At 36.8% G+C, this 25,986-nt stretch overlaps 4 protein-coding genes across 6 annotated transcripts; all 4 read left to right on the top strand.

Moving 5' to 3' along the window:
- The first annotated feature begins 552 nt into the window (after positions 1-552).
- On the top strand, positions 553-3,193 carry LOC132181133 (Heavy metal transport/detoxification superfamily protein). Its single transcript, XM_059594216.2, has 4 exons — positions 553-970; positions 1,210-1,263; positions 2,506-2,565; positions 2,817-3,193. The coding sequence occupies exons 1-4, from the start codon at positions 632-634 to the stop codon at positions 2,943-2,945; spliced, it is 582 nt and encodes a 193-aa protein (XP_059450199.2). The 5' UTR covers positions 553-631; the 3' UTR covers positions 2,946-3,193.
- Positions 3,194-6,049: 2,856 nt separating this feature from the next.
- LOC132181013 (uncharacterized) lies at positions 6,050-8,186 on the top strand. Its single transcript, XM_088516467.1, has 5 exons — positions 6,050-6,266; positions 6,364-6,396; positions 7,186-7,264; positions 7,526-7,663; positions 7,771-8,186. Exons 1-5 carry the CDS (start codon positions 6,207-6,209, stop codon positions 7,953-7,955), a joined length of 495 nt encoding a protein of 164 aa, XP_088372593.1. The 5' UTR covers positions 6,050-6,206; the 3' UTR covers positions 7,956-8,186.
- A 1,841-nt stretch (positions 8,187-10,027) lies between these two features.
- On the top strand, positions 10,028-22,749 carry LOC132180513 (sulfatase and phosphatidylinositolglycan class N domain-containing protein). Of its 3 annotated transcripts, XR_015912078.1 has the most exons (20): positions 10,028-10,418; positions 10,920-11,111; positions 11,223-11,378; positions 11,540-11,833; positions 12,240-12,457; positions 12,558-12,632; positions 12,904-12,970; positions 13,418-13,743; positions 13,959-14,192; positions 14,288-14,475; positions 15,512-15,650; positions 15,745-15,853; positions 16,676-16,778; positions 16,885-17,074; positions 17,661-17,759; positions 17,845-17,903; positions 18,309-18,414; positions 18,554-18,774; positions 19,012-19,093; positions 22,677-22,749. XR_015912078.1 is itself a non-coding variant. In XM_059593375.2 (18 exons), exons 1-18 carry the CDS (start codon positions 10,175-10,177, stop codon positions 18,716-18,718), a joined length of 2,964 nt encoding a protein of 987 aa, XP_059449358.2. In that variant the 5' UTR covers positions 10,028-10,174; the 3' UTR covers positions 18,719-19,005. The 3 variants fall into 3 exon arrangements, 1 of the variants encoding a protein (XP_059449358.2); XR_009440166.2 differs by lacking the exon at positions 22,677-22,749 and having other exon boundaries at positions 19,012-19,899; XM_059593375.2 differs by lacking the exons at positions 19,012-19,093; positions 22,677-22,749 and having other exon boundaries at positions 18,554-19,005.
- On the top strand, positions 22,254-25,646 carry LOC132180514 (senescence-associated carboxylesterase 101). The gene is made up of 4 exons (XM_059593376.2): positions 22,254-22,579; positions 22,677-23,043; positions 24,028-24,570; positions 24,750-25,646. The coding sequence occupies exons 1-4, from the start codon at positions 22,563-22,565 to the stop codon at positions 25,551-25,553; spliced, it is 1,731 nt and encodes a 576-aa protein (XP_059449359.2). The 5' UTR covers positions 22,254-22,562; the 3' UTR covers positions 25,554-25,646.
- Positions 25,647-25,986: the final 340 nt, after the last annotated feature.

Here is a 25,986-nt window from a genome sequence, read left to right as displayed (position 1 = left end):
GCCAAATGGACGGATTGATAAATCACAGGTTGTCCAAAAGCTTAAGCTCTAAATTAATATTCAGATACTTTCTTTTGCTTGCACGCTCAAATTCTTCTTTGACAAATGAGGTTTAACAAGTGAAATATGAGATTTATTATTTGTAAAATGTGTCACCAATTCATAGGTTAATTTGGAAACCAATTTTTTTTTGAAAATGATTTGATAAGCGTCGCCAAATAATACAATTACACTCTAGAGAGAGAGAGAGAGAGAGAGAGAGGGTTGTGGGGGAATTTTGCACCCAAGGCTATTATTCGGGGTATTGAATTTCACAGCCTTTCTCTACGCGGGTTGACGGAGTTGCACCAGGATCTAATAGACTGGCTTCATATTATCCCAAGTTGAATAATACGGTCCAACCAAACAGAGCCAAAAGCCCACCAAATTGTTGGGCCCCTGATCTTCACGAAGAAATCCGATGATGACGAAGAAGAGAAATCTGACGGCTCTGATAGTTTCTGAATACTGAAAGAGTAAAAAGAACGCTGAAGTGGATTTGGATTTGGATAGGGAGCGAAGCTCCACTTCAAAGCTAAAACCCCTCTCTCTCTCTCACTCGCATACAGTGCTCAGAGGTCAGGGAACAAGAATGGCAACAGTCACATGCTCGGCTCCCTTAATTCGCATCCCTCCTAATCACCGTACATCCGTTCCCGGTCCTTTTCTGAGTTTCCCGTTTCGAAACCTCCACCTCCGTACCCATGGCGTTTCGAACTCCTTCAACCATTTCACGCTCGAAGTGAACGAGAATAAGAAGAAGGAGCAGCTTCTGAGAATCGTGGCGCGGTCGGTGGAAGAAGAAACCCCGATAATTCCAGAGGAACAAGAAACAGTACAAGAAGAAGAAGCATCGTTGTCTTCTTCGTCGGAGCAACCGCCCGTTTCGGTACCCGTTTCGCCCTCTGACATTCTTACCATGTTCTTTCAGGTAATTGTAATTATTTATGTGTCTAATGTGGCAATTAGGCAAATTAGGTGGCGCATAAAAAATTTTCATTTTTTTGGGGCCATTTGATAAATTCTGGAATCACCTAAGCACTTGTTTCATTATTCCAGTTTCTTATTCTACCCCATTTATATGAGAAGGCCTTCCTTTGGAATTGGTTTATAGTAATACAACTAATGGTCTGCCTTTTACGTTTTTTTTTTTTTTATTATTATTTGAAGGCAGAGGGAACAATGAACGAAGCAGGTATTCCTAATGTGACCAAAGCCTTGGAGGTAAACCCATATGTTCTCTTATTTTAAGTAACTCTTTGATATGCGTTGCAATGTCATTTTGAGTTCCATTGACGGAGATGATATTGTTGTGACCTGCTGGTGTGAGGGCTAAAAAAATCATACACCCCATGGGGGTTATTGGACCGGGTTGGAGGGCAACTAAGTAGTAGTTGCCCGGGGCCAGGGCAGCTAATGTGAGAGGGAAGGTGGGCCTGCACCTGTCCGGGTAGGTGCAGGATCTACCTGCCCTCTCGTATGGGCAGCTAATTGCACCCGATCCAAAAACCTGAGTTTACCACATTAGCACAGCCATTGTTTTCGACACTATTCTGTGGAATCATTAGCTTTGATACTTGTTAGGCTGTTAGGGTGATAAAACGTGGAGAGCCTCCTAAGTCCTAATGAGACTTGATATAACATATTGGACACCAACTTAACCCAAAAGTTTAGGCCCCATAGATTTGTGCTTTGTTATGCCATATCAACCACTTAATTTGTGACTATTACTCGATGTGAGGTTTAATAGTTCACCCTGATATGTGTATACTCCAACAAATATTGTTGTGTCATGGTATTGGAAGAATCAAGTCTTTTGTTTTATCAATTTTATGCAATTCAACAAAATCATTTGGTAAGAGATGAGAATCGCAGTGTTAAAGAGAGGACAAGCAGGTGATTGGTCCAATTCAGTTTGTATCTAGCTCAATTGTTTCGAGATAATGCAAGTTGGACTTTGAAATGTAACCTAACATTTATTATTATTTTTTTGCATTTAAGCTCAAACCTCAGCTGCTTCAAATTTAGGTAAAAAGTCGATTGTGATGGGATTTAATGTGCCTGTAGCTTTTAATTCAACATAGTCCAGACAAATTCGGTAGTTGATGTTTAGTCCAAAATATAGATATCATAAATGGTGAAATTAAATATAGTATCTTATTGAAATGGGACGATCAAGATCAAAGGGGCAAAAGGTAAGGGGGCCTAGGGCGTAGAGAACTATATGGTCAATATCCGTTGTGATTTTTTTAATTTTCTAGCTAGTGTTGAGTAGAAGTTTATTTCTTTCTCTCTCTCTTTTTAGGCGCTGAATTTTTACTTGGTGTTGTTTGGGTAGCTGGGGCCATATCTTTTTGAATTACCATCTTTCTCCTATGGATATACTGTAGATAAATTGCAATATATTGGTAAATTGTTATTCACATGTTGATTCCCACCATTGCTCATAAATCTTTTCTTTTGTAGGAAACAGAGGGTATTACTAATTTAAAGGTTCAAGTTGTTGAGGGTATTGCGAGTGTTCAGGTGTGTATGCACTAGTTGCTTAAATTCCAAAATTGTCAAATTTTAAATTTAATCCTGTAGATCAGCTTCTATTAATTCTGATGGGCTGCCTAGAAGTTCAGGGTTCGTTGATTGAGAATGGTTTTCCATACTGGTGATACATTTCATTCGCTATTTCATCTCAATGTTCTTGATCAAAATTTCCTTTCATTCTTCAGAAAGAGACATTGATAGATAATGATTTTTTTTTTTTTTTTTGTTCTCATGTTTAGTTGACAAAACAAACAACAGTACAAGCTACAGCAGTGGCTTCTGGTTTGGTTGAGACCATACAAGGTTCAGGCTTCAAGCTGCAAACTTTGAATTTGAGTTTTGAAGATGAAGAGGGTTTCCTTGCCTAGAACTTATTTGCGGATTTTGTAAAAAGGACAACAAAAAAAAATTACAAAACTCATAAAGGAGCAATTTATTCTTGAGCACTATTTCCTTAGAATCTTGGTATGTAGGCATCTGATCAGAACTGTACTGAACTGATTATTGTTAGTTCTTAGATGGTGCTGCTGGTGAAATCATTTTATTTCTCAAAAGATGTTAAATGGTATCACTTGACCAAGATCATTTTCAATATTCGAGTTAGTGAATTTTGTTATGCAGTGATTGTGATGTTTTCTAGGTAATAAAGATGAATCATGGAAGTTTTTTGGTTTGTTACTGGCCATCATGTTTTCAGGGTTCCATTTTCAGTGCAGCGAGCCATGTGCGTACCGAGTGAGACCATGGTTTATCTTAGGATGAATTGCTTGTGTGTAGTAGAGGGGGGGAAAATGAAGAAAAGCAAAAACAGTTGTCTTAGGCCCTGGTGTTTCAATTGCAAACAGGTCCTTGATGGCTGAACAGCTGGCTCCATAAACAAGTTGATTTCAGATCATGACAGCAAAGCTTGTTTCAGAGATTTGTTGAGGTCCTATCTTGAGAGAAATCAGGTGACCTTTTTCGCACATTGTTTGTCTAGCAATTAGGAAGCAGGTGCATCAGTAGAATTCTAAAGATAAAAAATTTTCTTCAGAAAACTGACTTCCATTGTAGAAACAAGGTCAAGTAACTATCATATTTGCCTCTTGTTCTCTTGAGCTCTCATGCTTGTAAGACACACTTAGTAATCTATGAAATGGCCCATACTAGTGCATGAATTTATATGGGGTTCTGTAAATAGAAAGCAAGAATAAATAAATTTAAGCATAGAACTAAGTCTTTGTATGAAAATGTAACCCAAACCTTAGCTAACCGATTGAATGAAAAATGGCAGGTTATATCTTGACAAGCTGATGGTAACATGTAAATCGTGCACAGTCGATACCTGTATACCAAGGGGTGATTTTAGGGCAAAACTGAGAGATGATTGCAGGCCAGTTGTAGTCTAATTTAGGCACAGTCGATACCTCAATCCTTTTGTAATTGATAAATAGGTCCACCTCGAGAAACTCACATAGACAGCACAGGTACCAGCTTGTCAAGCTTTAAGCTGACAATCCAAGCTTTAAATATAGCCATAAGTACCTTTAGATTGAGATTTGTCTAAAAATTGCTGGATAACCTTGTCCTATCCTATAGCATACCCCAAATTCAGAAACTGCATTGAATTTACAGTGCAAGGCTGAGGCTCTGGGCTCAAGGTTTGGGCTGTTCGCGGAAGAGATGGCAGTCACCTCTTGATGTGTCCCTGCATTTAGGGCCTTATGCGGCTCTGTTTTTGTGGAAGCCATTCGGCATTCAACAACTTTATTTATTTATTTTTAATCAAAAATTTTAAAATATCTCGCTGTAAAGCACCTAATCGGCTATCTGAGGAGGCAGTCAGGCAGAATTGAACTTGTTTCCAGTCTCTAATCTATCTGGATAACAATTACTCCAGATTCCCATATACTAGCATGACATTACCTAATCCCAATAGACAGAAATACAGATATCCTGGCACACGGACAGAGACAACAATAATGTTCATAGTACTAGTTTGTATCATTGTATGTTAATAGGTGGGCCAAATTAGCCCAGCACTCAATTCATGCACAACCCCTGCTACTGCAGCTGCACGGTGCCTCCAGGATGCATGCACGGAACAGCTATATGACCATAAAAATTTCAGACGCAAAGAATTAATGGGGACTGAAATTTTTAGCCCTGCATATTAGCTTCTCCATGCTTCGTTATATACATATATTTGCATAAACCAATCATTTGCGCTTCCATTTGACACTCACTTTTGGTTTTTATGGGTAAATCACTTACGCGTAATTTGTACAAAAACTTCAAGACCTGACACCAAGCGAAAATCACATGCAACATGTCAGTTAGGGCCTAGGGGCCCCATTCAGATTTACTAAGATTATTTGCTACTTGGAGTTAAAAAACAAAAAACAAAAAAGGTATCGGTGGGGTGGGGTGGGGTGGGGGTGGGGGTACTTAATTTGCCTGCGCATTGGATACCTTCGACGGAACTCGTGAAAACACCTTTTGGTATGACTGTTGGCCAGTTGTAATATTCATAGGGTTTCTAGAGATTTGTTAAAAATATAATTGTATTTGGAGATTTAGATTCGTTTGTTCTTGAGAGGAAACAACTGGATAGCCACGTGCTTAAATCCAAGTAAGAGTGCTTATTGTTAGTACATTTGCCTTTTGGGTCTATTGAGTTTGATTAACATTTTTCAACACAATTTAAACCCGACATTTCTATCGTATTCTTTTAAGTTGCAAATCCTAATTGAGATCAATTAGATCTTTGGTACAGTTACCTAAAAACATTATCCACTGGGTATTCCAATTTGAGAAATGCTAAATATCTTAAATTTTTTTTTCAAAAATTAGTTCTCAAATGATGTGTCACCATCTCATGAGTTGGTGACTCACTTTTCAAAATAATAAATCTTATAAGATAGTGACACATCATTTTAAAAACTAACTTTTTTTTTAAAAAAAAAAATTAGAATAACACTCCTTATTCCTACTTTGAACTCCATTTGTACAATATCTAGTGAGGTGCCAGCCAAGGATCATTCACATGTGCCTCCCACCATACGTTGTCATGTCATGTGCAAAGCTCTGGATATGGTCAAGGATATTATGTTACCAAATGTAGCGAGGAGTTATAATCTGGATTACTTGAAGCAGGCAATCCACCTACACGGGAAGGAAGGTCAGAGCATCAACATATTAGTCTGTAATCTATGAGTATGAGACGTAGCTTTGGTTCCAAGTTTCAAAAGACAGACCTCGTGTTCTGGTTAATAAATTAATTCACAAAACCCTGGTGAGATATAGATAGATATGCTACTTTAGCAGACACAGTCCTTGGGGCACGTGGGTCAAGCTCTTAACTTCGCCAGACCTTCTGGACAGCAATTTCCACAAAAAAAGAAAAAAAAAAATATATATCACATATAAACTTTCTGACATGAAGCCATAACTTGTGTCACAGTGATCTGGTGAAGCTGGCATGCACAGTTTGATTGAATAATCGGAAGCCAGCTTGGCAGCTTGTAGATATTTCTCTTTCAACGCTTTGAGCCCTATTTATACCACAGTTGCTTCTTCTGCCTTGAACCAACATTGAGTACTGACTACCTTTTCATATTCTCTTGGCTTCTTTCTGGTTCTCTTCTATTATGATGGCTTTCAAAGCTTTGCTCTTTCTCCTCACCACTCTTCTTGCAGTGTCCACAAGAGTATGCCTCTCTCTCTCTCTCTCCCTCCCACACACACACTGACTCAATCTGTCTATTTGCTGTCTTAATTTAGACATCCTTGTCTCTTTTTTTGTAGGTTTCATCTAATGAACAGGAACTCAACTCAAAGGTATTGTCAAGACAATTTGTACTAATTTTCTTTTTTTATCATTTCTCTTTTTGTCCTTATTTTCTCTTTATTAGTTTTTGGTTTAATAGGTTCTCTATATGCTTATTTGGGTACCCTAAGTTTATATTCCTGCTTGCTTCTTGTTACCTTTTAGCTATATCTCGTTTTACATAAGAACTCCATTTGGGGAGCCTAAGAGAAAGAGGCTGCTGCCTATTTGCTCAACGCAGCTCAGAGAATTCACTCTGGAGGCTCTCTCTCTCTCTCTCTCTCTCTATATATATATATATATATATATATATATATATATATATATATATATATATTTTGTTATTTAAAATAGCTAATCACATTTTATATTTCAGTTAATGACTTTTCAAATTCACTGTACATTAGATTATCTATTTATTTTATTTTATTTTATTTTTCAAATACATATTCTCTTTGAAAGAGAAAAATGAATAAAAAAACAGAAAGAAAGGAGAGAGAAGTATAAAAAACTTTTCTATTGATGCACAGTATTTCTTCACATTTGGATAAGCACTAGTGTAGCTCAAGTTTAGAGAATTAGATGACACGTTTTTGAAGTTTTTTGTTAGCCATTTTACATACAATTCTCAAGTGTCGCATTCTGTGAGGCATTTAGATCTAGCAACTCCTTCTGCTATGAATTTAGACAGCCTAATAACGAGATCCAATCCACATACTTGTTTGATCTGTGATTGATTTGTGACTGTTTCTTACCAAAATTAACTTGGTAATAAATGTGTACTTTGCAATTTGGTGTAGGCTATTTCTGTCATAGTCCCACCACCAGCACCAGCTCCTGCGAAAGCTCCAGTGAAGGCACCATCTCTTACTCCCCCAAGTGCACCCACTTTTGCACCTCCACCAAAGGCACCAGCTCTTACTCCTCCACCAAAGTCGCCAGCTCTTACTCCTCCACCAAAGTCGCCAGCTCTTACTCCTCCACCAAAGTCGCCACCAGCACCAAAGGCACCAGCTCTTACTCCTCCAGCAAAGGCACCAGCTCTTACTCCTCCACCAAAGTCGCCAGCTCTTACTCCTCCACCAAAGTCGCCAGCTCTTACTCCTCCACCAAAGGCACCAGCTCTTACTCCTCCACCAGCACCAAAGGCACCCACTTACGCACCTCCACCAATGGCACCTGCTCCGGCGCCTCCAGTTAATCCGCCTGCTCCGGTGCCCCCTGTCAAGTCACCCCCTGCTGCACCAGCACCACTGCCCCCAGTGACTTCAAAGAAGGGTAAATATATCTTTTCATTTGTACAGAAAGTTCAACATAAACTTTTACGAACATGCCTTTTGTGTTTCTTGTTTGGTAATGTGTGTTAATATTGTTGATATGCACAGATTGCATTCCCCAATGTGATCGGAGATGCCAATTACATTCAAGGAAGAGAGTCTGCATGAGAGCTTGCATGACATGCTGTGACCGCTGCAAGTGCGTTCCACCAGGAACATTTGGTAACAGGGAGAAATGTGGCAAGTGCTACACCGATATGACCACTCACGGCAACAAATACAAGTGCCCTTGAAATTGGCCTACATTACTTGATGTTTCTATTACCTAATTAAGTCTGTGTAGTAAGAATATATCTCTTATTCTTACTGTGTCCTGAAAATAAATGGTTTTCCTGTGTCCTTTCTACTGAGTCATGAAGCAATTAGTTGGGCGTATTGGGTTAAGCTAGGACTTGTTCTGTAGTGTGTCCACTAAATTTTCCGTTTCATATTGCAGATATTAATATATCTCTTATTTTTCCTCAGATCTATTGTATGGAATTTTGTCTTAACAGAAGAAGTATAGAGTTAGTAAACTTACTCTTTGAACAAGTAAACCTACCCTTTGAACAAGTCAGCTGTCATCCTGCATTAATTGGAATCTTTAAGACTCATGGCACTGTGGCAGGCTCCAGTACCTGGTGCACCATGGGAGAAATTGCCCCCACTTGCAATGCTTGATGAAGTATATCATAATGTGAGGGTCAGAGAGGGATTGGGAGTGTAACCAAAACAAAATGCAGAAATTTCAATGACAATGGACCGTAATAAATTAATAAATAAGAGGGCTACGGCTTGTCAATGCCCGTCTCTTAGGATTGCACAATGTGTACACAACTTATAGACTTATTCTATTGACACTGACTCGATAATATTTTTTTTTTTTTTTTTGTCTTTTGGTGGCAATTTTGGCCACGAGGTTACACTTATTCGATTGGCCATTTTTCTTTTGATGTGTTAAGTGCACAAAAAATGATATATATAGGTTTCAGTACTCGAAAGGCAATAATAGCTTAATCAAATTAACAACTCATCTTAGTCTGTGCACAAAGCAGGAATTGAAAACTCAGCCTGAAATTCATGTGATTTGATGTACCAAAATCCTGTTGATCACCTGCATAGAAAAGATGTTATTCAAATCTTGCCCGTTTTGAAGAACAACTAATTAGAAAAAAGAAAAAAGAAAAATTCCACATGACATATTCCAATGCAGATATCAAAGCATTTATCATTGTTATCACAAAGCAACAACGGAAGGTGCCAGTACTTGTTCTTTGAATCTTTGGTATTTTCATCTACTCTGTTTGCTTACATTTGGATCAAATGCTTGTAAAGTATCCAAAAGGACAAGAAGAGATTCATAGGTTTAGCCTTCTGGCGGGCAGAGACAGGTGGATTTCCCTGTCAATAAAAATACTAGAGCTAGGGGCTCTGCCTCTGCCTATATAAAGGCAGATATATATATATATATATATATATATATATATATTAATAAATCACTCTTAAACATCAAAGCTACTTTAAGAAGACATAATAAACACGAAACATGGCGATCCCAAGGGTTGTTGCCATTTTTTTCATCTGGTTTACTTGCTCGATCTTAGCCGCTTCTGCACACGTGTGCACTCCCGGCCCTGCCCCGAGCCCTGACAATTCTAATGCACTCAAATCGTTTCCATCCATGTTGATTGCCTATGTGGGTGTTGCCATTTCATTCTTTGTTCTTAAAGAACTCGCTTGAAGTCCCTATTGACCTCACTCTTCACTATGATATGTTCTTGAGCTCACAGTATTTGTATTAATAACAATAATAATGTGTCTGATGTATTGTTGTGATCGTGTTATCCCACTTAATCCGTCCGTTGGATTTACGGTAATAGTGTAATGTTTCTAAATGTTATCAATATTATACCAATAAAATTGGACTCTTCATCGTCCTACACATTCTTATGCTATATCCAAAATGACACGAGTATGAACTTCGATGGTATTAATTGAAAGATTTTTTATTGATTTTATTAAACGCTCGACTTATTTTTTTAAATCACAATTTTATTTACTACATTTTTAATTTTTTAATTTTTTTTCAAACCACGCGTTTTAAAACCTCTAACGAAAACTAAAAAACAATCCTCTTTTCATTTAAACGGATTAGGAAATTGTTAAGACGACTAACCCTTGTTTGTTTTTTAATTGTAACCCCAAAGCGCCGGGTTTTATTCTGTGCCTCGGCCCATAGAGTGACGCATCTGGTCACCCTAGGGCCTAGTAACCGGCCCACCAGCCACCATCAGAGAAAAAGAGAGAGAGAAGTAGAATTCGGTTTTTCGTTATTTTTCAGGTACTGGGAAGCGACTTTTCTCCGATTCGCATCGGAGGTCAGACTCAGTTCGTTGTATCTGCTTTTGACAAACTACGAAAAGCAAAATCGAAAAAAATAGCAGTGCAAATCGAAGTCCGAAGAGCATTAAACATGGGAGGTAGCGATGGGATCTTAGGCAACAGAAGCGTGGAAAGAGGCAAAGCAACTGTGAGCACCGCAAGTAGTAAATGGCTGAAGCGGCGAGAGACATGGCTCGTCGTTCTAGGAGTCATTCTTCACGCTGTTTACATGATGAGCATTTTCGACATCTACTTCAAGACTCCCATTGTCCACGGCATGAATCCTGTCACGCCTCGCTTCAAGGCTCCTGCCAAGCGCCTCGTGCTCCTCGTTGGTACGTCCTACGTGGAATCGCGCTCTACATGTTTGTGGAATTGTCTTAGTGAAATGTTGCTGCGGTTTTGTGTTTGTAGCTAACCTCACTAACGAAATGGCATTGGCTACGAGATGGGTCGGGTTGGTATTGTTTATAGTACCTACGAGGGAGACCCATTTGAGTTTACACTAATTTATTAACTACTAATTGGTCATTTTGGGGTCAAAGGTTGTTCAAAATTGTTTATAAAGTTTTGGGTTTTTGAGTCGTTTTACATGGGTCATTTACACTCCTGAAACTGATTTCTCTATTAGATTTGTTTTTTTGTAATATAAGCAGTGTAAACCGGTTAGTATGTCCAAGGAAACGGTTGCCACCCTTGACTTATTTTTTCAAAATAGATTTTTATTGATTCAGGTCTCGTTAAGGCGGAGTTAATTGGAAATTTCCATAAGTTATTAGTATTTTACATGCCGTAAAATTTGGAACTTTGTTTAATGGGGAAACATATTAATGCAGCTGATGGTTTGCGTGCTGACAAGTTCTTTGAGCCGGATTCTGAAGGAAATTATAGAGCTCCATTTTTAAGAAGCATAATTAAAGAGCAAGGTCGCTGGGGAGTATCTCATGCACGCCCTCCAACAGAGTCGAGGCCTGGACATGTTGCTATAATTGCTGGTTTCTATGAGGACCCCAGTGCAGTTACAAAAGGTGGATTGTCCATCTTCTTGTGCCGAAGTTACTATTGTGTATCTTTTATTTTTTATCATTCTTCTAGTCAAATCGCATTCTGTCAACTAAGATGCTCCATTATGTTCACAGGATGGAAAGCTAATCCAGTTGAGTTTGATTCAGTATTTAACCGAAGCCGGCACACAATTTCTTTTGGCAGCCCTGACATCGTTCCAATATTTTGTGGTGCAGTGCCACATAGCACATGGAATACCTATCCTCATGAGTTTGAAGACTTTGCAACTGGTTCACTTACAATCTTTGAACACAAATTTTTTGATTAATTAATGTTGTAACAAGTAAAATCTCAAAGCTAATAGAAGGTTCAAGGAATTATACTTATATTCTTACACATTATTATTCTCACTTTCATTCATTACTTTATCAATTCAAAATTGTTGATGCAGATGCATCCTTTTTGGATGAGTGGTCTTTGGATCAATTTCAGAGCCTTTTGAATAAGTCCAATGAAGACTCAAAGTTGAAGGAGTTGCTTCTACAGGATAATCTTGTTATATTTCTGCACCTACTTGGCTGTGATTCAAATGGTCATGCACATAGGCCCTTTTCCTCCATCTATCTCAATAATGTAAAGGTTGTTGACCGTATAGCCAAAAGGGTTTATCATCTAATGGAAGACTATTATAAGGACAACAGTACAGCATATATATTTACTGCAGATCATGGAATGAGTGACAAAGGTTGGAACTTCTATAAATTTCAATTTCTTTTAATGAAAATTTGTTTGTTTCACCGCATTCACTTATTGATTTTGATATAAGCATGCTATGTCTTCTGATACTTGCTTAAGTTTTGCCTAATTGGTTAAAAGTTTGTAGCACTAGATATGGCACTAAATTGCTCCATGCTTATATTCTAGTTTTCATCCCCACCCGACTATTTATTTTAAATTAATGGTTGGAGAATCCAAAGCATCTGTTTCTTGGCCTTGAATGTGGATCCTACTAACTTGATCTGATTTGTATCTGTTGTTTTAGCGTCCATTTCATTAGGATGTTCTCTCTTTTGGTTTCCCTTGGAGCAGGCTTTTTTATTTGCTAGATATATTGAAAGAAGATGCTGACACAATTACGGTTTTATTGATAGGAAGCCATGGAGATGGGCATCCTTCAAACACTGATACCCCCCTTGTTGCTTGGGGATCTGGTATTAAATATCCCAAACCAATATCCAGCACCAACCATTCTCATTGCAGTTTTCGTTTTGTGGACGAACATATGCATGACACACCAACACCTAAAGAATGGGGCCTTGATGAAATAGAACGGGTTGATGTCAATCAAGCTGATATTGCACCGCTCATGGTAGTACATTTTTTTCTTGAATTTCTCTGTTCCAATCCTGAATCCTTTGATTTGTCCTCCAGAGTTATTGATCTGATGTCCTCATTGGATTTTATGGCAGTCCACTCTTGTTGGTTTGCCATGTCCAGTTAACTCAGTTGGAAGTCTACCCCTTGATTACATTGACTTGATTGAGGTATGTTCAATTAGCTTTCATTGATAAATGACTTCTTTTATTTTAATAGAGAATGGCAGATATCTTACCATATTATTGTCAATGGATTTGTTTATTTTATAATTGAATTTGTCGTACTCATTTAAATGGGTAGAGAAGTAACAGTTTACACTTCACCATAATCTTCAGCAAATATTCTTTTATTCTTAAAAATTCCAGTTGATGATTTGAATGAATCCAACTTGAATTGATGATGGATAACTGACATAGGTTTTATTATTTTAATATCCAGGTAGAAGAGGTTGAAGCTGTGGTAGCCAATACAGAGCAAATTCTTAACCAGTTCCTTCGCAAGTCATGTATCCCCTTCTTATATTAATTTTATTTCTGGTAATGTGGATGTAATGGGTATCTTCTTTTCTATGCTTTGAGCATTACATCTTGAATTCCTTTCAGATAATAATTTAGTTTGGTGCTAATGAAAATCAAGTTTTTCATATATCATTAGAATAAGAAAAGTCATCTCATACCTGGGAAGTCCTCATGTTGCACCCCCCGTTTTACCTATCAAAAAAAAAAAGAGAAGTCATCTCATAAAGACATTGTGTTTCTATTTCGGATTTTGTTTGTATGCACTAATTTTCTTGCTTATTTAATTTAATATACTACTTTGACCACGCTGCTTCTTACAATGTCTAAAGTATTATTCATGATCTAGTCTTTTTCTATGCTTTTGGAGATAGTAGAAGGGAATGGAGGTAGATAATGAGCTTTTTGATTTGTGTTTGTTTTCTTGACTAACTTAGATATAAAGCAGTCAAATTCATTACATTTCAAGCCTTTCAAACCATTGGCCAATTATTCCTCTATGTTGGTCAAAATTGAGGACCTAATTTCTGTAAGAGAATATGAAGCTGCTCTGAAGCTATCTGAAAATCTCAGAAGCTTGGCGCTTCAAGGGCTTCATTATTTTCAAACTTATGATTGGCTGATGCTTATGACTGTAATTACTCTTGGTTATGTTGGTTGGATGATCTATCTTGTCCTCCACATCCTGCAATCTTATACTTCACTGCCAGGAAATATGTTGAGGAAGGAGCAAGCAGTTCGCCAGAGAAATTATACTGGAAAGGTGATGTCCCTATAAGCTTAACCGTTTCTAGGCTGTATTATGATCATTTGAAATGAAGAAAAATTTGAATGGAAATGAAGAAAAAATATATAAGGCAAAAAGGTAAAAAAGAGAGCGCAGGTTGAAGCTGGGATACAAAATTAAACCTCATACAAAATTGTTTTGCTTTCTCTAACCATGCATTTCATATCTCACATATCTCAGCTTCTTGGCAGGTATACCTATGTGGATGTCTTTTCATGGGAGTACTTTCTATTGTACTGTTTCTGGAGCACTCCCCTCCCCTTTACCATGCCTATACTACAATGACAGTATTTCTCTGGACACAAATAATTAGTGAATATTGGTTCATAAAAGCATTATGGAAGCACTTACATGGAAGAAAATTCAATTACATCATCAAACTTCTAGCCACTACTGCTGTATCAGTATTCATTCTTGAATTCCTGGTATGGATATCAAATGTACTATTTATTATCCTGCTATATCCATGATAAAGTACTAATCTAGCATTCTGAGGGATGTTTTCTGGTACCTTGTGCAGGTGAATAGCTTCACTGACAGGAATCTCTACACTTGGTGCTTCCTGATCATTGGGCCCACAGCTTCTCTTTATCTTTTTAACTCAATTCCATGGCGATCTGGCATACCTATTTTTGTTTGCATGGCGTGTTGGTTTTTGTCTGTGTTTACTTTGATGCCAGCAGAAATTCCCGATAATAATCAATTAGTGTAAGTAACTTTCTTGAGTTGGTCCTGCTTATTCTGTGGATATATTGGAGTGACTGTCTCTGTGTGTTTTAGTTTTTTCTAAACTATTTTAAATTTAGGAGCTGACAAAAATTTTAGAGAGAAGGAAATTAAAGGGTACACAGCACGAACATAAACCCACTGTACACTGCATTTCTTCAATTGACATGTGTATGTGGGTAAGCTGGTAGAGGAACCCTTGATTTTCCCTTAATCCTTTTGATGAATATTTCAAAGGGAGGGGCTGAGGAAGCTGTACACACAAGGTAGATACACAGAACAAGCTTCAAAAACTACCAGTAACTACAAAATCTGTGACAGATTAACCATTTTTTAAACATCCTGAACATCCATACGAGTCTTCTCAAGCCTGTGCGCTCATTTTACCATCAACACTATCATAACTTTATTAGTTATAGTTTTTAATTAATAGGTAATAAAATGGCTTTGCCATGTTTTATTTCCCCCGGTTCTTTCTGAATTAACATAAGCACACATGTTTTCACACTTTGCAAATGCTCAATCAATCAATTTATATAGTATAATTATGTAAATTTCGAAATCAGGCATCATCTTTTAATAAGTAAAATGCTTTTAGATTGATCAGTGAAGGCAATATAAGAGTTGTCAGGAGGAAACCATTTATAGCAAAAGGCTCATCAATCTGTTGATCTCATATATCTAAGTTGCATATGTGAGGAACCATAGTTTAGTATGTTCGTGTCTACATGACTGTTTGGGCTATCAATTGTTTTAAATCTACAAAAAATGGTTGCCCTCCACACTTGAGATCTGCATTTTCAATTATTGCTTTCTATCAGTAACATGTAGCTTTCCATCTTATGATTTGTGTGTCTAGAATGAAGATAGGAATTCTATTAAAAATGATTACTTAACGAAATCCATGCAGCTAAGAAAGTATAAATTATATTGTATTAGCTATCAGAGTTCAGAGTTTATTAGTTACATCTGAGTGATCATGATCATGATGTTTGTGTGTTAACAATAACTTCTGCAGAATCGTGAGTGGAGTTATGATTATCTTGATAGGAGTAGTTGCAAGGTGGCTAGATCTGCATGCTGAAGGGAAGTACTGGCGGAGCATCTCTAAACATGAAGTGAAGAAACCCAAGTTTCCCATGCTCTTTCAGTTACAGGTTCATAGCTTGTATTTACCTTCTACTGGGATTGGAGCTTAATTATATTTATTTCTGTATAGATCTAATTACTTCTTTTGTAAATTGTATATAGGCTCTTTTGGTTGGTTTATCTTCAGTGATGGTGTCGTTATCAACATCTCACAGAACACAGAAGCAAGAACTGCTTGCATTACACCAGTTGATTAATTGGTCTATAGCTGGTATACTCTTGGACACTTCCCTCTTTGCTTAATGTTCACTTCTGCTATCTAGGCTTTTCCATAAGGCTAACGTCAAACTTTAATTTTAAGTCTTATTCTTTTCAAGTTCTAACATTCTTCTATATATGTCAATTGTTTACTTATCAAAAAAATAACTCCTCCCATGTCATGCATAATGTTCTAATCATTTTCCAAGCCTGTCTCAGGCCCAGAGAAAAGATGGGGGTTATACCAATTGATTCTCTGCTACCGTAAGTCAAACACTCGTGCCAGTGCACGAAGTTTCATGTCAAGTGATTGCTTAAAAACAGAATAGAGCTTTATTTTATTAAAGAACATTGGTGTTACAGAGCTTTATAGGCATAGTGTAAGGTAATATTCTGGTTCATAATGAATACGACAATTTTTTGTTGAACCCAGCTATAGGGGATACAACTTTGTAATGTTTTAGTCCACATATTCTGAAACTTTCTTTGAAAGATATCATATCTGGCCTATGATCCATATTTGTAGTTGTAGGTCAATTAGGCTCACGGTTCTGAAATGAGACATGATCATGCTCATCACAGGCCACATATCATCAGTAACGTACTAATTTGATTATCTGAAATGTCTGTCTGACTTTTTGTTCTTCATCTGCACTTTTTGTTTCCCTAAAACCTAATTTGCTTTCTTGTTTGATTGTGGAAGCTCCTTGACTTTACATGTTTGCATTCCTATTTTTGCTTGATATTACTCATTGCTGAGTTTCCACTACTTGAAGTATATACAGGTGCACATTACATGTCTATCTAAATTCACGTGTTAGTTTTTCTATAATAGGTTTTTCGATGGTTCTCCCGTTATTTTCAGCAAATGGCCTCTTGTCCCGGCTTACTTCTATATTTCTAGGTTTTGCACCCACGTTCCTTCTTCTATCTATTGGGTATATCTCATTTGTAAGCGTCATGGTACTCATTTAACAGCTTCTTGAAAAAGGCAAATTCTTTATCTTTCTTTTCATTTTTTTCCTTTTATTGAAACTTGTGCAGATATGAAGCTGTCTTTTATGGTGCTTTTGCTCTTGTACTAATGGCATGGATACTATTTGAAAACACAGTTTCATACTTAAGTAAGGATAAAAAATCATCAGCTTCCACCAAAAATGCAGACGCAAATGTCATTTTTGAACATGACGAGAGATGCTTGCAGCTGTCTGATGCGAGAATTCCTTTAATCTTTGTAAGTCACTTCCTTTTTCCTTATTATACTTTGCCTTTAATTAAACATGTCTAGTTTGGAATGTCTTAGTATAGTTATGTTAACTAGATGTTTTTCAAACATTTGTTCTTTTTTATATGGTCCCTAAGTAATGTTGGAAGAATATCAGCTGTGGGGGTTTTTTTTTTTCTTTCAGAGTTTTCATGTTTGGTGGCGATTTAATATTCATCCTTCCATGAAATGAGTTTAATGGTTTGCTTATCGTGTGACTCTCATTCAAACAGCAAAACTTTTTAGAATTACAAAGAATCTCATGACAAAGATCTTGGGAGATAGGAAGAAATTTATGCAACTATGCATGTGTTCCCTTCTACTGGTTTCTAAGATGGCTAAATTTTTAATTGATGTCTCTACTTGAAATTTAGGACATGCTTATATTTGAGCTGATTTAGTAAATATCAGGACATTGACCTTAATTTTTTGTACAATCTTGTGATTGTAAAGAAATAGAATGATTTATTTTGTTTAGATCTGTATCATAATTAAAATGGTCATGATATTGACATATAAATGTCTCTAATGGCTTTTATGCTTTTCTTTTGTTTAGATGGTGTTATTCAACATTGCCTTCTTTGGAACGGGAAATTTTGCAAGTATTGCTAGTTTTGAGATTTCATCTGTCTATCGATTCATTACTGTCTTCAGTGTAAGTAAAGGTTGATCTTCCTTAGAACATCCATCACTTGTCAGAAATCTGTTACTAAGCTGATATGGTTTGCTTTTAAATGCAGCCCTTTCTGATGGCAGCCCTACTTATATTCAAGCTATTTATACCATTCATGCTTGTCATGTAAGTAGAATTACAAATTTGTCTTCAATAGATAATGACAAGCTGGATAATCTAAATTCTTCTGTTTAAAAAGTTTCAATTTGCTATGGCGTGTCAAAAAGAAAAATGATACTTCACTGGCGTTATTGAGGATTTTGTTTTTGGGTACTATAATATTCATTCTACACAAATTCGTCAATCTTTGAGAACCATTTTACGAATTATCTGTCCAGATAGCCAAAAGTCTCGATTGCTTTAGCTTATTTATCATACTAGTTTTACTTGCAGTTTTTTTTTTTTTTTTTTAATCAATAACCTACCTGGTAATTATAGTAAGCTTATTATTCTTTGTTTTTAATCTAAGTTAGCATTCCAAATCTTTTAAAACTGTAGTTCTTAAATTGCTTGTTTTGGTCTGAATTGCAGATGTGTATTCAGTGCTATAACCAAACTACACCGACTTCCACGTTTGGGATGCTATTTTCTTGTTATATTATTTTCCGATGTAATGACCATTCACTTCTTCTTCCTGGTAAGAGCACTGTTTTTCTTCAGATAGCCCTTCTTTTTTATTAAATGAAGCTCTGCTTGTATTGCTAGTTACTTCTTAACACATAAAAAGACTTTGCACTTTGTTGCTCATTATCATAGACTGTTGTGACATATACCAGGTTCAGAACACAGGAAGTTGGATGGAAATTGGTAACAGCATCAGCCATTTTGGAATCATGAGTGCCCAAGTTGTGTTTGTGCTGTTCCTGTTTGCCCTCACTAATATATACACAAAAGGTATTGAGTGCAATTCTGCGCTGATAACTTCTCAGAAAGTGATGTAAGCCAACGCCAAATTGGGATATTTGGCATCGACATGGGCTGCCTGCTGTTCTTAAAGGTGAGCTTTTTCATTCTAAAGGCAGCTTCCTGGATTTAAGAGCAGCTTCTCATCCTGCGTTTTTTTGATTGCTTGGTACAAGTGTTTAATGTCCCAATGGGATTTTCCAGATGCCCCCCATTCATTTTGCAATTGCGGCTGTATTTTACCATGTTTATGATAGGACTTGCTTTGTTAATTGGTATTTACAAGTTATGTATACAGATCATTGATCAATTATAATAATATTAATCACAGTTTTGAAGATATAAATCGGAACCACATCTCTACCGGTCACTGATCGATGTAGATTGTCAGCAGGGCAACACTTACAGCCACTGTAAGTTCCTGATATTCACTTGTAGTAGCTGGCGAAAATCATAAGTTGTCATAATCTTTCATGTGGATCTCATAGCAAGGATAAGTGAAACCAACCTTACGAACCTTAACCAAAAAAGAAAAATAGAAAAGTCATAATGTGGAGGTTCAGTCTTTGGTGCTTTGAAACTGGTGGAGGCTTCGTATTACAACCCATTTCAGATCGTGGCTTAAAAATTTAGTTTCAGTTATTTCTTTGATCCAACCTTTAACCTAAATAGATTTGGTTAGGGGAGGATAGTAGCTTGGAGAACCCACGAAAAATTTAGAGACGTCAGGTCAGGACTTCCTGTGCGTTTGGTCATTTTGATTTTAGGGCGCAGCATTGACTCTGTTGGAGTTGGAAATAGCTTTTCCAACTTTCATCTCTGTCAGCATTAGAAGAGTCGAAAAACCTCCGACTCTACTACTTCTAACGGAGGTGATTTTCAGTCCAACTATGTCCTTGAAATTGTAGAGTTGGAGGCGATCGAAATAGTCGAAAATAGTCATCGAATATGAAGAAAAGATCTTCGTCTTTGAAGAATAACGAATAAGTCTGCCTTTTAGGTCTCCAAAAGGCAAAATGACAAGAAGTAGAATGAGGTATTTGACACAATTTCCCAAAAACTTACTAAAATTTTATAAACAAGTACTTATTAGGAACTTGTTTATTACTTAATTTTTTTTTTTAAATATATATATAGGGTGGCCATTGGAGGGGCGGTTGTGTGGCCACCCGACTGACCTTTTCTTTTTTCTCTGCTCAATTTAATATATATATATTTTTTTTACAAGTAAAGCACTACAGCTATTTTGTTTTGTTTTTTTTTTTAAATGTTGTGGTGTAACTTGATTTCTCAAGTCAATTCGGTTGGGCATGCACTACCCCTTTTTTCTCTTGGTTTGGTTTTACATGATTTGCCAACTTAGAGCTCCTATTCCATATTGGCGTTGGACTCCTAATACAAGTGGGATTCGGTGTTGTCCTACTCCTAGCCAAGTTTGGCTTCTCTGCAACCGACTTTGCTCCTTATAAAAGGAGTGTTGCCCAACGTGAAGAGGTGTGACGGGGGAGAAAAATTTAGAAGCCGCATCTCATTAGGATTTTCTCATTTTATTGTGCCTTATGGCACTTAGAGTAGAAAAGAGTTTTCTTTGTTAATTTTTTCTCTCTTTTGTGTGAGAAAAGAGAGAAAAGAGCTCCTATTCCATATTGGCGTTGGACTCCTAATACAAGTGGGATTTGGTGTTGTCCTACTCCTAGCCAAGTTTGGCTTCTCTGCAACCGACTTTGCTCCTTATAAAATGAGTGTTGCCCAACGTGAAGAGGTGTGACGGGGGAGAAAAATTTAGAAATCACATCTCATTAGGGTTTTCTTAATTTATTGTGCCTTATGGCACTTAGAGAATAAGAGAGTTTTCTTTGTTAATTTTTTCTCTATTTTGTGTGAGAATGAGATTTGGGTGTATTGGAACTTTGAATTTTGAGTGATTTTCTCCCTATTATTTTTGTACTCCATCTTTTATTAGTGAATTTCCTTCGGATCGTCTTCGCTAGTGGATGTAGGCTTATTAAGTCGAATTACTTAAATCTTGGTGTCGTGTGTGATTTATCTATTTCTATTCAATTCTTTTCTGCTTCTTTGCGATCCAATATTTTAATTCCGTGTACAACATTACAAAGAAAAAAAAAAAAAGCAAAAAATATACTTCTAGAAACCGTTTTCATTGTATCATGTGATTCACGTCTAACACCTTTTCCAATTAAAAATAAATAAATAAAAAGCCAAAACATGCCCATCCATGTCCACACCATACAGAAAGTAATGAAAACACATATATGTTGATGTGAATGAGATGTGGCATTTGGACGCTGGAAAATACTGCGTAACGACTTAAGTCTTAAATGCGTGGAAAACCTTGCCTGTTGAAGTGGACTTCTTTTTTTTTTTTCAGCAAGATCGTGGAAAGGGGAAAAAGGGGACATTTCTATTGTGTTTAGACTTTTTATAGTGTAACGACTTGGATTTAGTGCATATTTGGAATTGCGTTTGAGGGACCTAAAAATATTTTTAACATTCAAAAAGTTTGTTTGAAGAAAAAAGTATTCATTTGGTAAAAAATAAATTAAAAGCGATTTTGAGATTCCAAAAAGCCTAAAAATGGCAAAAAAAATACTTTTAGCAAAAACTTAAAAATTATGCTTTGCCTAAAAACTCTTTTTGACTTAAAAGTTTTATTTTTCAAACTCAATCTCAAATAGGCTCTTACTCTCACAATTTTTAATTTCGGCAATAGTAGACTAGTAGTTATTATTTTTTTTTATTGTGAGGGGAGGGAGAGACAGTGAGAAGGAGAAAGAAGGGTGAGAGAACAGAATAAATAAAAAAATGGTTAAAGGTAGCAAATGTTTGAAATGACCCAAATTTCCTCAAGTTCAGAGGAAATTTCTTTTAACTTACTTTAATATATAATATGTTTGGGTTCTAGATTAGTAAAATGATAATAAATAACTGTTAAAAATATTAAAGAAAGCATGTGAAAAATAACGCACAACCCTTATTAGAATAGGTTGGAGAAATTTTTTGTAAATTTGAAAAATTTGGAAAAAATTCACTTTACCCCATGATGTTTTAGGAGTTTTCAATTCGAGCCCCAATATTTAAAAATTGGCAATGTACAATTTAGACCCTCTGTTACTAATTTTCGTCTAATTGGATGAAAATCATCTTACGTGCGTCTCACGTAAAATTTTGATGCCTTTTATTCTAATTTTGTCCTCATTAAAACCTATGAAATTGAGGGTAATTACGTAATTTCATAGGTTTTAATGAAGACAAAATTAGAATAGAGAGCATCAAAATCCACGTGAGATGCATGTGGGATGATTTTCGTCTGATTAGATCGAAATTAGTAACGGAGGGTCTAAATTGAAAAATTTTAAAACATTAGGAGGTACATTACCAATTTTTAAATATTAGGGTTTAAATTAAAAAACCCCTAAAACTTAAAGGTAAAGTGAATTTAAACCCAAAAAAACTTTAGTAGCACGTTAAGTTAAATATAACTTAAATCACCCATTTAAAAAGTCGGTCGGAGATGCGTTGCAGCACTTTTGCAGGAGTCGCCTCTTTCATTTCTTGGTTTTTTCGCTCGAGGTGTAAACGTAGAATTTAATGACGTGAGAATTCAACCAGGGAGTTGCGTGGACAAGAATATAGGATAAAGGAAATGTTCGGTTTCGTTTCAAAAGAATCTCTACATGTAAGAGATGCGCGCAAGTCTCCTTGTTAGTATAAATTGTAGTAGACTTTATTGCAAAAGCAATGTCCATTTTTAATTCGATGAAGTTTCCTCTTGTGGGGCCAGACATTTTGTTAGTAGATGGAAGTCTTGGATTGATTCTAGTTGTTGTACGCACTTCGCCGAGTCCAACAACCCCATAGAGGATGAACAGGTCTCCCATGTAAGAAGAAACCCATTTCATTTTTTTCTTTTTATATTTCTTCGTTTAATTTGTTTCTTGATCATGGAAATCCCATTTCTTGGATTCTGGATTGCAGATTTAGCAGTGGGTTAGAGTTGGGAAGTTTTGTTGTGACCTCTAATGTCCTGCACCATTCATGGGCTGCAATTTCGGAACTCTACGGAGAAATCCATGAACCACCATCTTGGGATTCCCCTGTTAGATTCAGAACTTTTCAGCAGCCAAATTGTACAATCATAGCTTTCGTTACTTGGCCTCCTTATACCAAAGAGCATCTTCAAGGACAAGGAGGAGGAGACTTGGTTTCATCATCAGCTCTTAAGGAGACTTTTCCTCTCTTTGAATTTCTCTGCACCAAAACCAACCCACGTTTCTCCATTAACAAACCTGCAATCGATCTTTTTGTCAGTGTCCGTGGTGTGCTGGATTTCTTGAAATCTCAGGTACCTGATCTCTATCCTTAAATTTTCTTTTCTTTTTCTTTTTCTTTAATTTTTCGTAAGCTTGGCGAAAACTTGACCATGGTGTGTAACTGTCGGTCAAACTGCTGCACAAACATCATTTCCTATAAATTTGTTGCTTTGGAAATTTGATGAATCATTTCGTAGAAAATGATTTTCACAAACACCCACACACTGTTCACTTAAAAAAATAAATACAATAATAATTGATATAGAAAAGGAAAAAAAATGATATTAAAAAATAAAAAAATTATTTTGTAGTAATTTTTTTATTTATATAGTAATAAAAAGTAAATAATGTGATATAAAAATAAGAATATTTTGATTTTTTTTTTTTGTTAAGAATGAAAAAATAATAGTAATGTTTGAGGTTGTTGGCATTGTTTGTCAAACAACCCCATAGTTGACCAATGAGCAGTTGAGAATAGCTCTAAGTCTCTAATACCTAATTCAGTAGGAGAGGGGTAGGGATTTTGAGAAGGAAACGAAACTCACCTTTTGACCTGCCTTCCATATAGAGCCAATTTATAGTAACCAGTAGCCATGTGGCACACATTAATAGGTGACTTTTCTTGCTGTTGAATTCCTTAGCCCCATGACTCCTGCCAACCATCATTTTCTCCTAGTACTGCAGGAACCGATGCTATTGTACTAAGAGATGGAAATTATGGAATCATGTGTGCACTTGAAAATTGGGCTAATTTTTTTTTTTTTTTTTTTTTTATAACAAAAAGTAAAAGAATTAACAAACAACCCAACAAATAAAACACTAGAAGGCAAAAAAACACCATCTAAAAAGCATAACCAAACGTGCCCATCCGCCCAAGTCTTTGTATGCTTAGGAAAAAAAAAATTAATAAGGTCTTTGCATATGTTATGGACCATTTTTTACTGTATGGATCAAGAGAAATTTGAGAATTTCGCTCAGCCTGTTGTAAAAGTTTTAAGATTCATATCTTAATGCAGATTTCCAACAAGCCATTAATTATCACTGGACACTCTCTGGGAGGATCTGTTGCCTCTCTCTTCACCTTATGGCTGCTGGACAAAATCAATTTAGCAACCACCAAACGCCCACTTTGCATCACTTTTGGTTCACCCCTTATTGGTGATGATGGCCTGCAAGAAGCCATATTACAATATTCAGCATGGAACTCTTGCTTTTTGCATGTAGTTTCTGACCGAGATCCAGTCCCCAGAGTTTTAATTTCACCCTACAATCCTACTGCTCCTGAATTGGCTTCTCCAACCAACGAATACAAGCCTTTTGGCACATTTCTGTTGTATTCCGAACTGGGCTGTGCTTGCCTTGAGGACCCTGAATCTGTTTTGGTGTTGTTGGTGGCAACCTACTCAGAGGGTCCTGGATTTGACTATAAAGATATTTTCCAACAACTCAACGGTAATGTAATTTGCAAGGATAGTACAAAAGTTGATGAATGGATTGCACAACCATTACAGGCAGGCATTATTACACAACTAGGAGCAATCGGACTGGGGCGACTGCAGGTAGCTCAATCTCAATTTCATTTGGATCATGTATAATTGCTGCTTATTTGACTCATATCTCATGCTATATATGGTACATACACAGCTAAGAATCACCATCATTTATAATCGTCTTTGAGATTTTCCAAAACTCTACTAATTTGTAGCTCAACTCATTTTTAAAAAAATGATTGCACCAGCAGCTACAACAGCAGAGCATTGACATGAACACACTGATTAGACAGACAGAAAGACGGGAGAGGAAATGGTTAATCAGGAGGAGGGAAGTCTATGATTCCAACGTGTTAAGTGAGATGAAAGTATACATGGCCCAACTGGAATGGTACAAGAAGTGTTGTGAGGATGAGGAAATTGGATACTATGACAGGTTCAAGAATGCATTCGATAGCAGTGACATTAAAGCACAAGGGTTCAAGAAATCCCTCACATGTTACTGGATAGACATGGTTGATGAAGTAGAGAAAAAGCCCCAGAGAAATGGCGCCGCCTTTACTACCCGCTGGCTCTTTGCAGGAACAAACTACCGAAGGATGATTGAACCGCTGGACATAGCTGAATACTACCGCGACGGCAAAACAGACTACATGGCTAAAGGAAGGTCTAAACATTACACTCAATTGGAGAAATGGCTCAGTGAAGATGAGAAACCTGCAAGCCGTCCAAATAATTCCAAGAAACAAAACCTGGCTGGCGGCCTGACGGAGAATTCTTGCTTCTGGGCATATGTTGAGGAGGCTCGCATTTCATGCAATGTGCTGAGCAATGGAGAGTCGAATGATATGGATAAACATAAACGGAGCCTGATTGTGTTTGAAGCCAATGTAATGGGTATGCTCAACAATTATGCAGTATCCCCTGAGATATTCTTGAATCGGAGCAGCTTCATGAAATGGTGGAAAGAGTACTTGGAAATTATCCGAAAAGGCATCATGGGACCTTCTCATACTTCTCCATTCACTGAGTTCATGCAAAATCGCCAGTAACGCCATTATGCTCCTGGCTGCCTGTAGAAAGACTTTCCCCGGCCAATAAATTGTAAAGGACATCATCTTTTCAATTTCTTTCTCTGTTTTCAATTTTCCCATATCGTTTTCTTTTGCATTTCGGGTTGTATATGATATGAGTGCATTTTCCAGGAAAACATATGATCCACCATAAATGTGAAAATTTTAGTAATAAAATTCTGAAAAATAGTATCATTATTTACTTGAAAAGTAATTTGTATTGTTATTTTTCCATATGAGAATTTCGTGTACCTTTTTTCACTAGCGACAGGTAAAACTCTTGTAAACCATTGCTTGCGAAGTTGTAGGTAGGTGTGTGCAAGTGACACAACGAGAAGGAGCTGTTAATGATGACAGAAGACGTCAACTAACCTAGAAAGACGCGGGAGCCACACGGCGTAATTGAGGTGAC

Source organism: Corylus avellana, chromosome 5 (genome assembly GCF_965113065.1).
Source record: "Corylus avellana chromosome 5, dhCorAvel1.hap1.2, whole genome shotgun sequence".
NCBI lineage: Eukaryota > Viridiplantae > Streptophyta > Magnoliopsida > Fagales > Betulaceae > Corylus > Corylus avellana.
This window is presented reverse-complemented; position numbering and strand designations above follow the sequence as displayed.

Coding starts and splice junctions, on each gene's coding strand:
- LOC132181133 (XM_059594216.2), top strand. CDS start 632: ATGGCAACAGTCACATGCTCGGCTCCCTTAATTCGCATCCCTCCTAAT. Junction 971..1,209: donor TTCTTACCATGTTCTTTCAG/GTAATTGTAATT, acceptor TATTATTTGAAG/GCAGAGGGAACAATGAACGA. Junction 1,264..2,505: donor ATGTGACCAAAGCCTTGGAG/GTAAACCCATAT, acceptor TTTCTTTTGTAG/GAAACAGAGGGTATTACTAA.
- LOC132180514 (XM_059593376.2), top strand. Junction 23,044..24,027: donor TGGATTTCTTGAAATCTCAG/GTACCTGATCTC, acceptor ATCTTAATGCAG/ATTTCCAACAAGCCATTAAT. Junction 24,571..24,749: donor TCGGACTGGGGCGACTGCAG/GTAGCTCAATCT, acceptor TGATTGCACCAG/CAGCTACAACAGCAGAGCAT.
- LOC132180513 (XM_059593375.2), top strand. CDS start 10,175: ATGGGAGGTAGCGATGGGATCTTAGGCAACAGAAGCGTGGAAAGAGGC. Junction 14,476..15,511: donor CCCGATAATAATCAATTAGT/GTAAGTAACTTT, acceptor TAACTTCTGCAG/AATCGTGAGTGGAGTTATGA. Junction 18,415..18,553: donor CCATTCACTTCTTCTTCCTG/GTAAGAGCACTG, acceptor GACATATACCAG/GTTCAGAACACAGGAAGTTG.
- LOC132181013 (XM_088516467.1), top strand. CDS start 6,207: ATGATGGCTTTCAAAGCTTTGCTCTTTCTCCTCACCACTCTTCTTGCA. Junction 6,267..6,363: donor TTCTTGCAGTGTCCACAAGA/GTATGCCTCTCT, acceptor CTTTTTTTGTAG/GTTTCATCTAATGAACAGGA. Junction 7,265..7,525: donor ACCATCTCTTACTCCCCCAA/GTGCACCCACTT, acceptor CTCCTCCACCAG/CACCAAAGGCACCCACTTAC.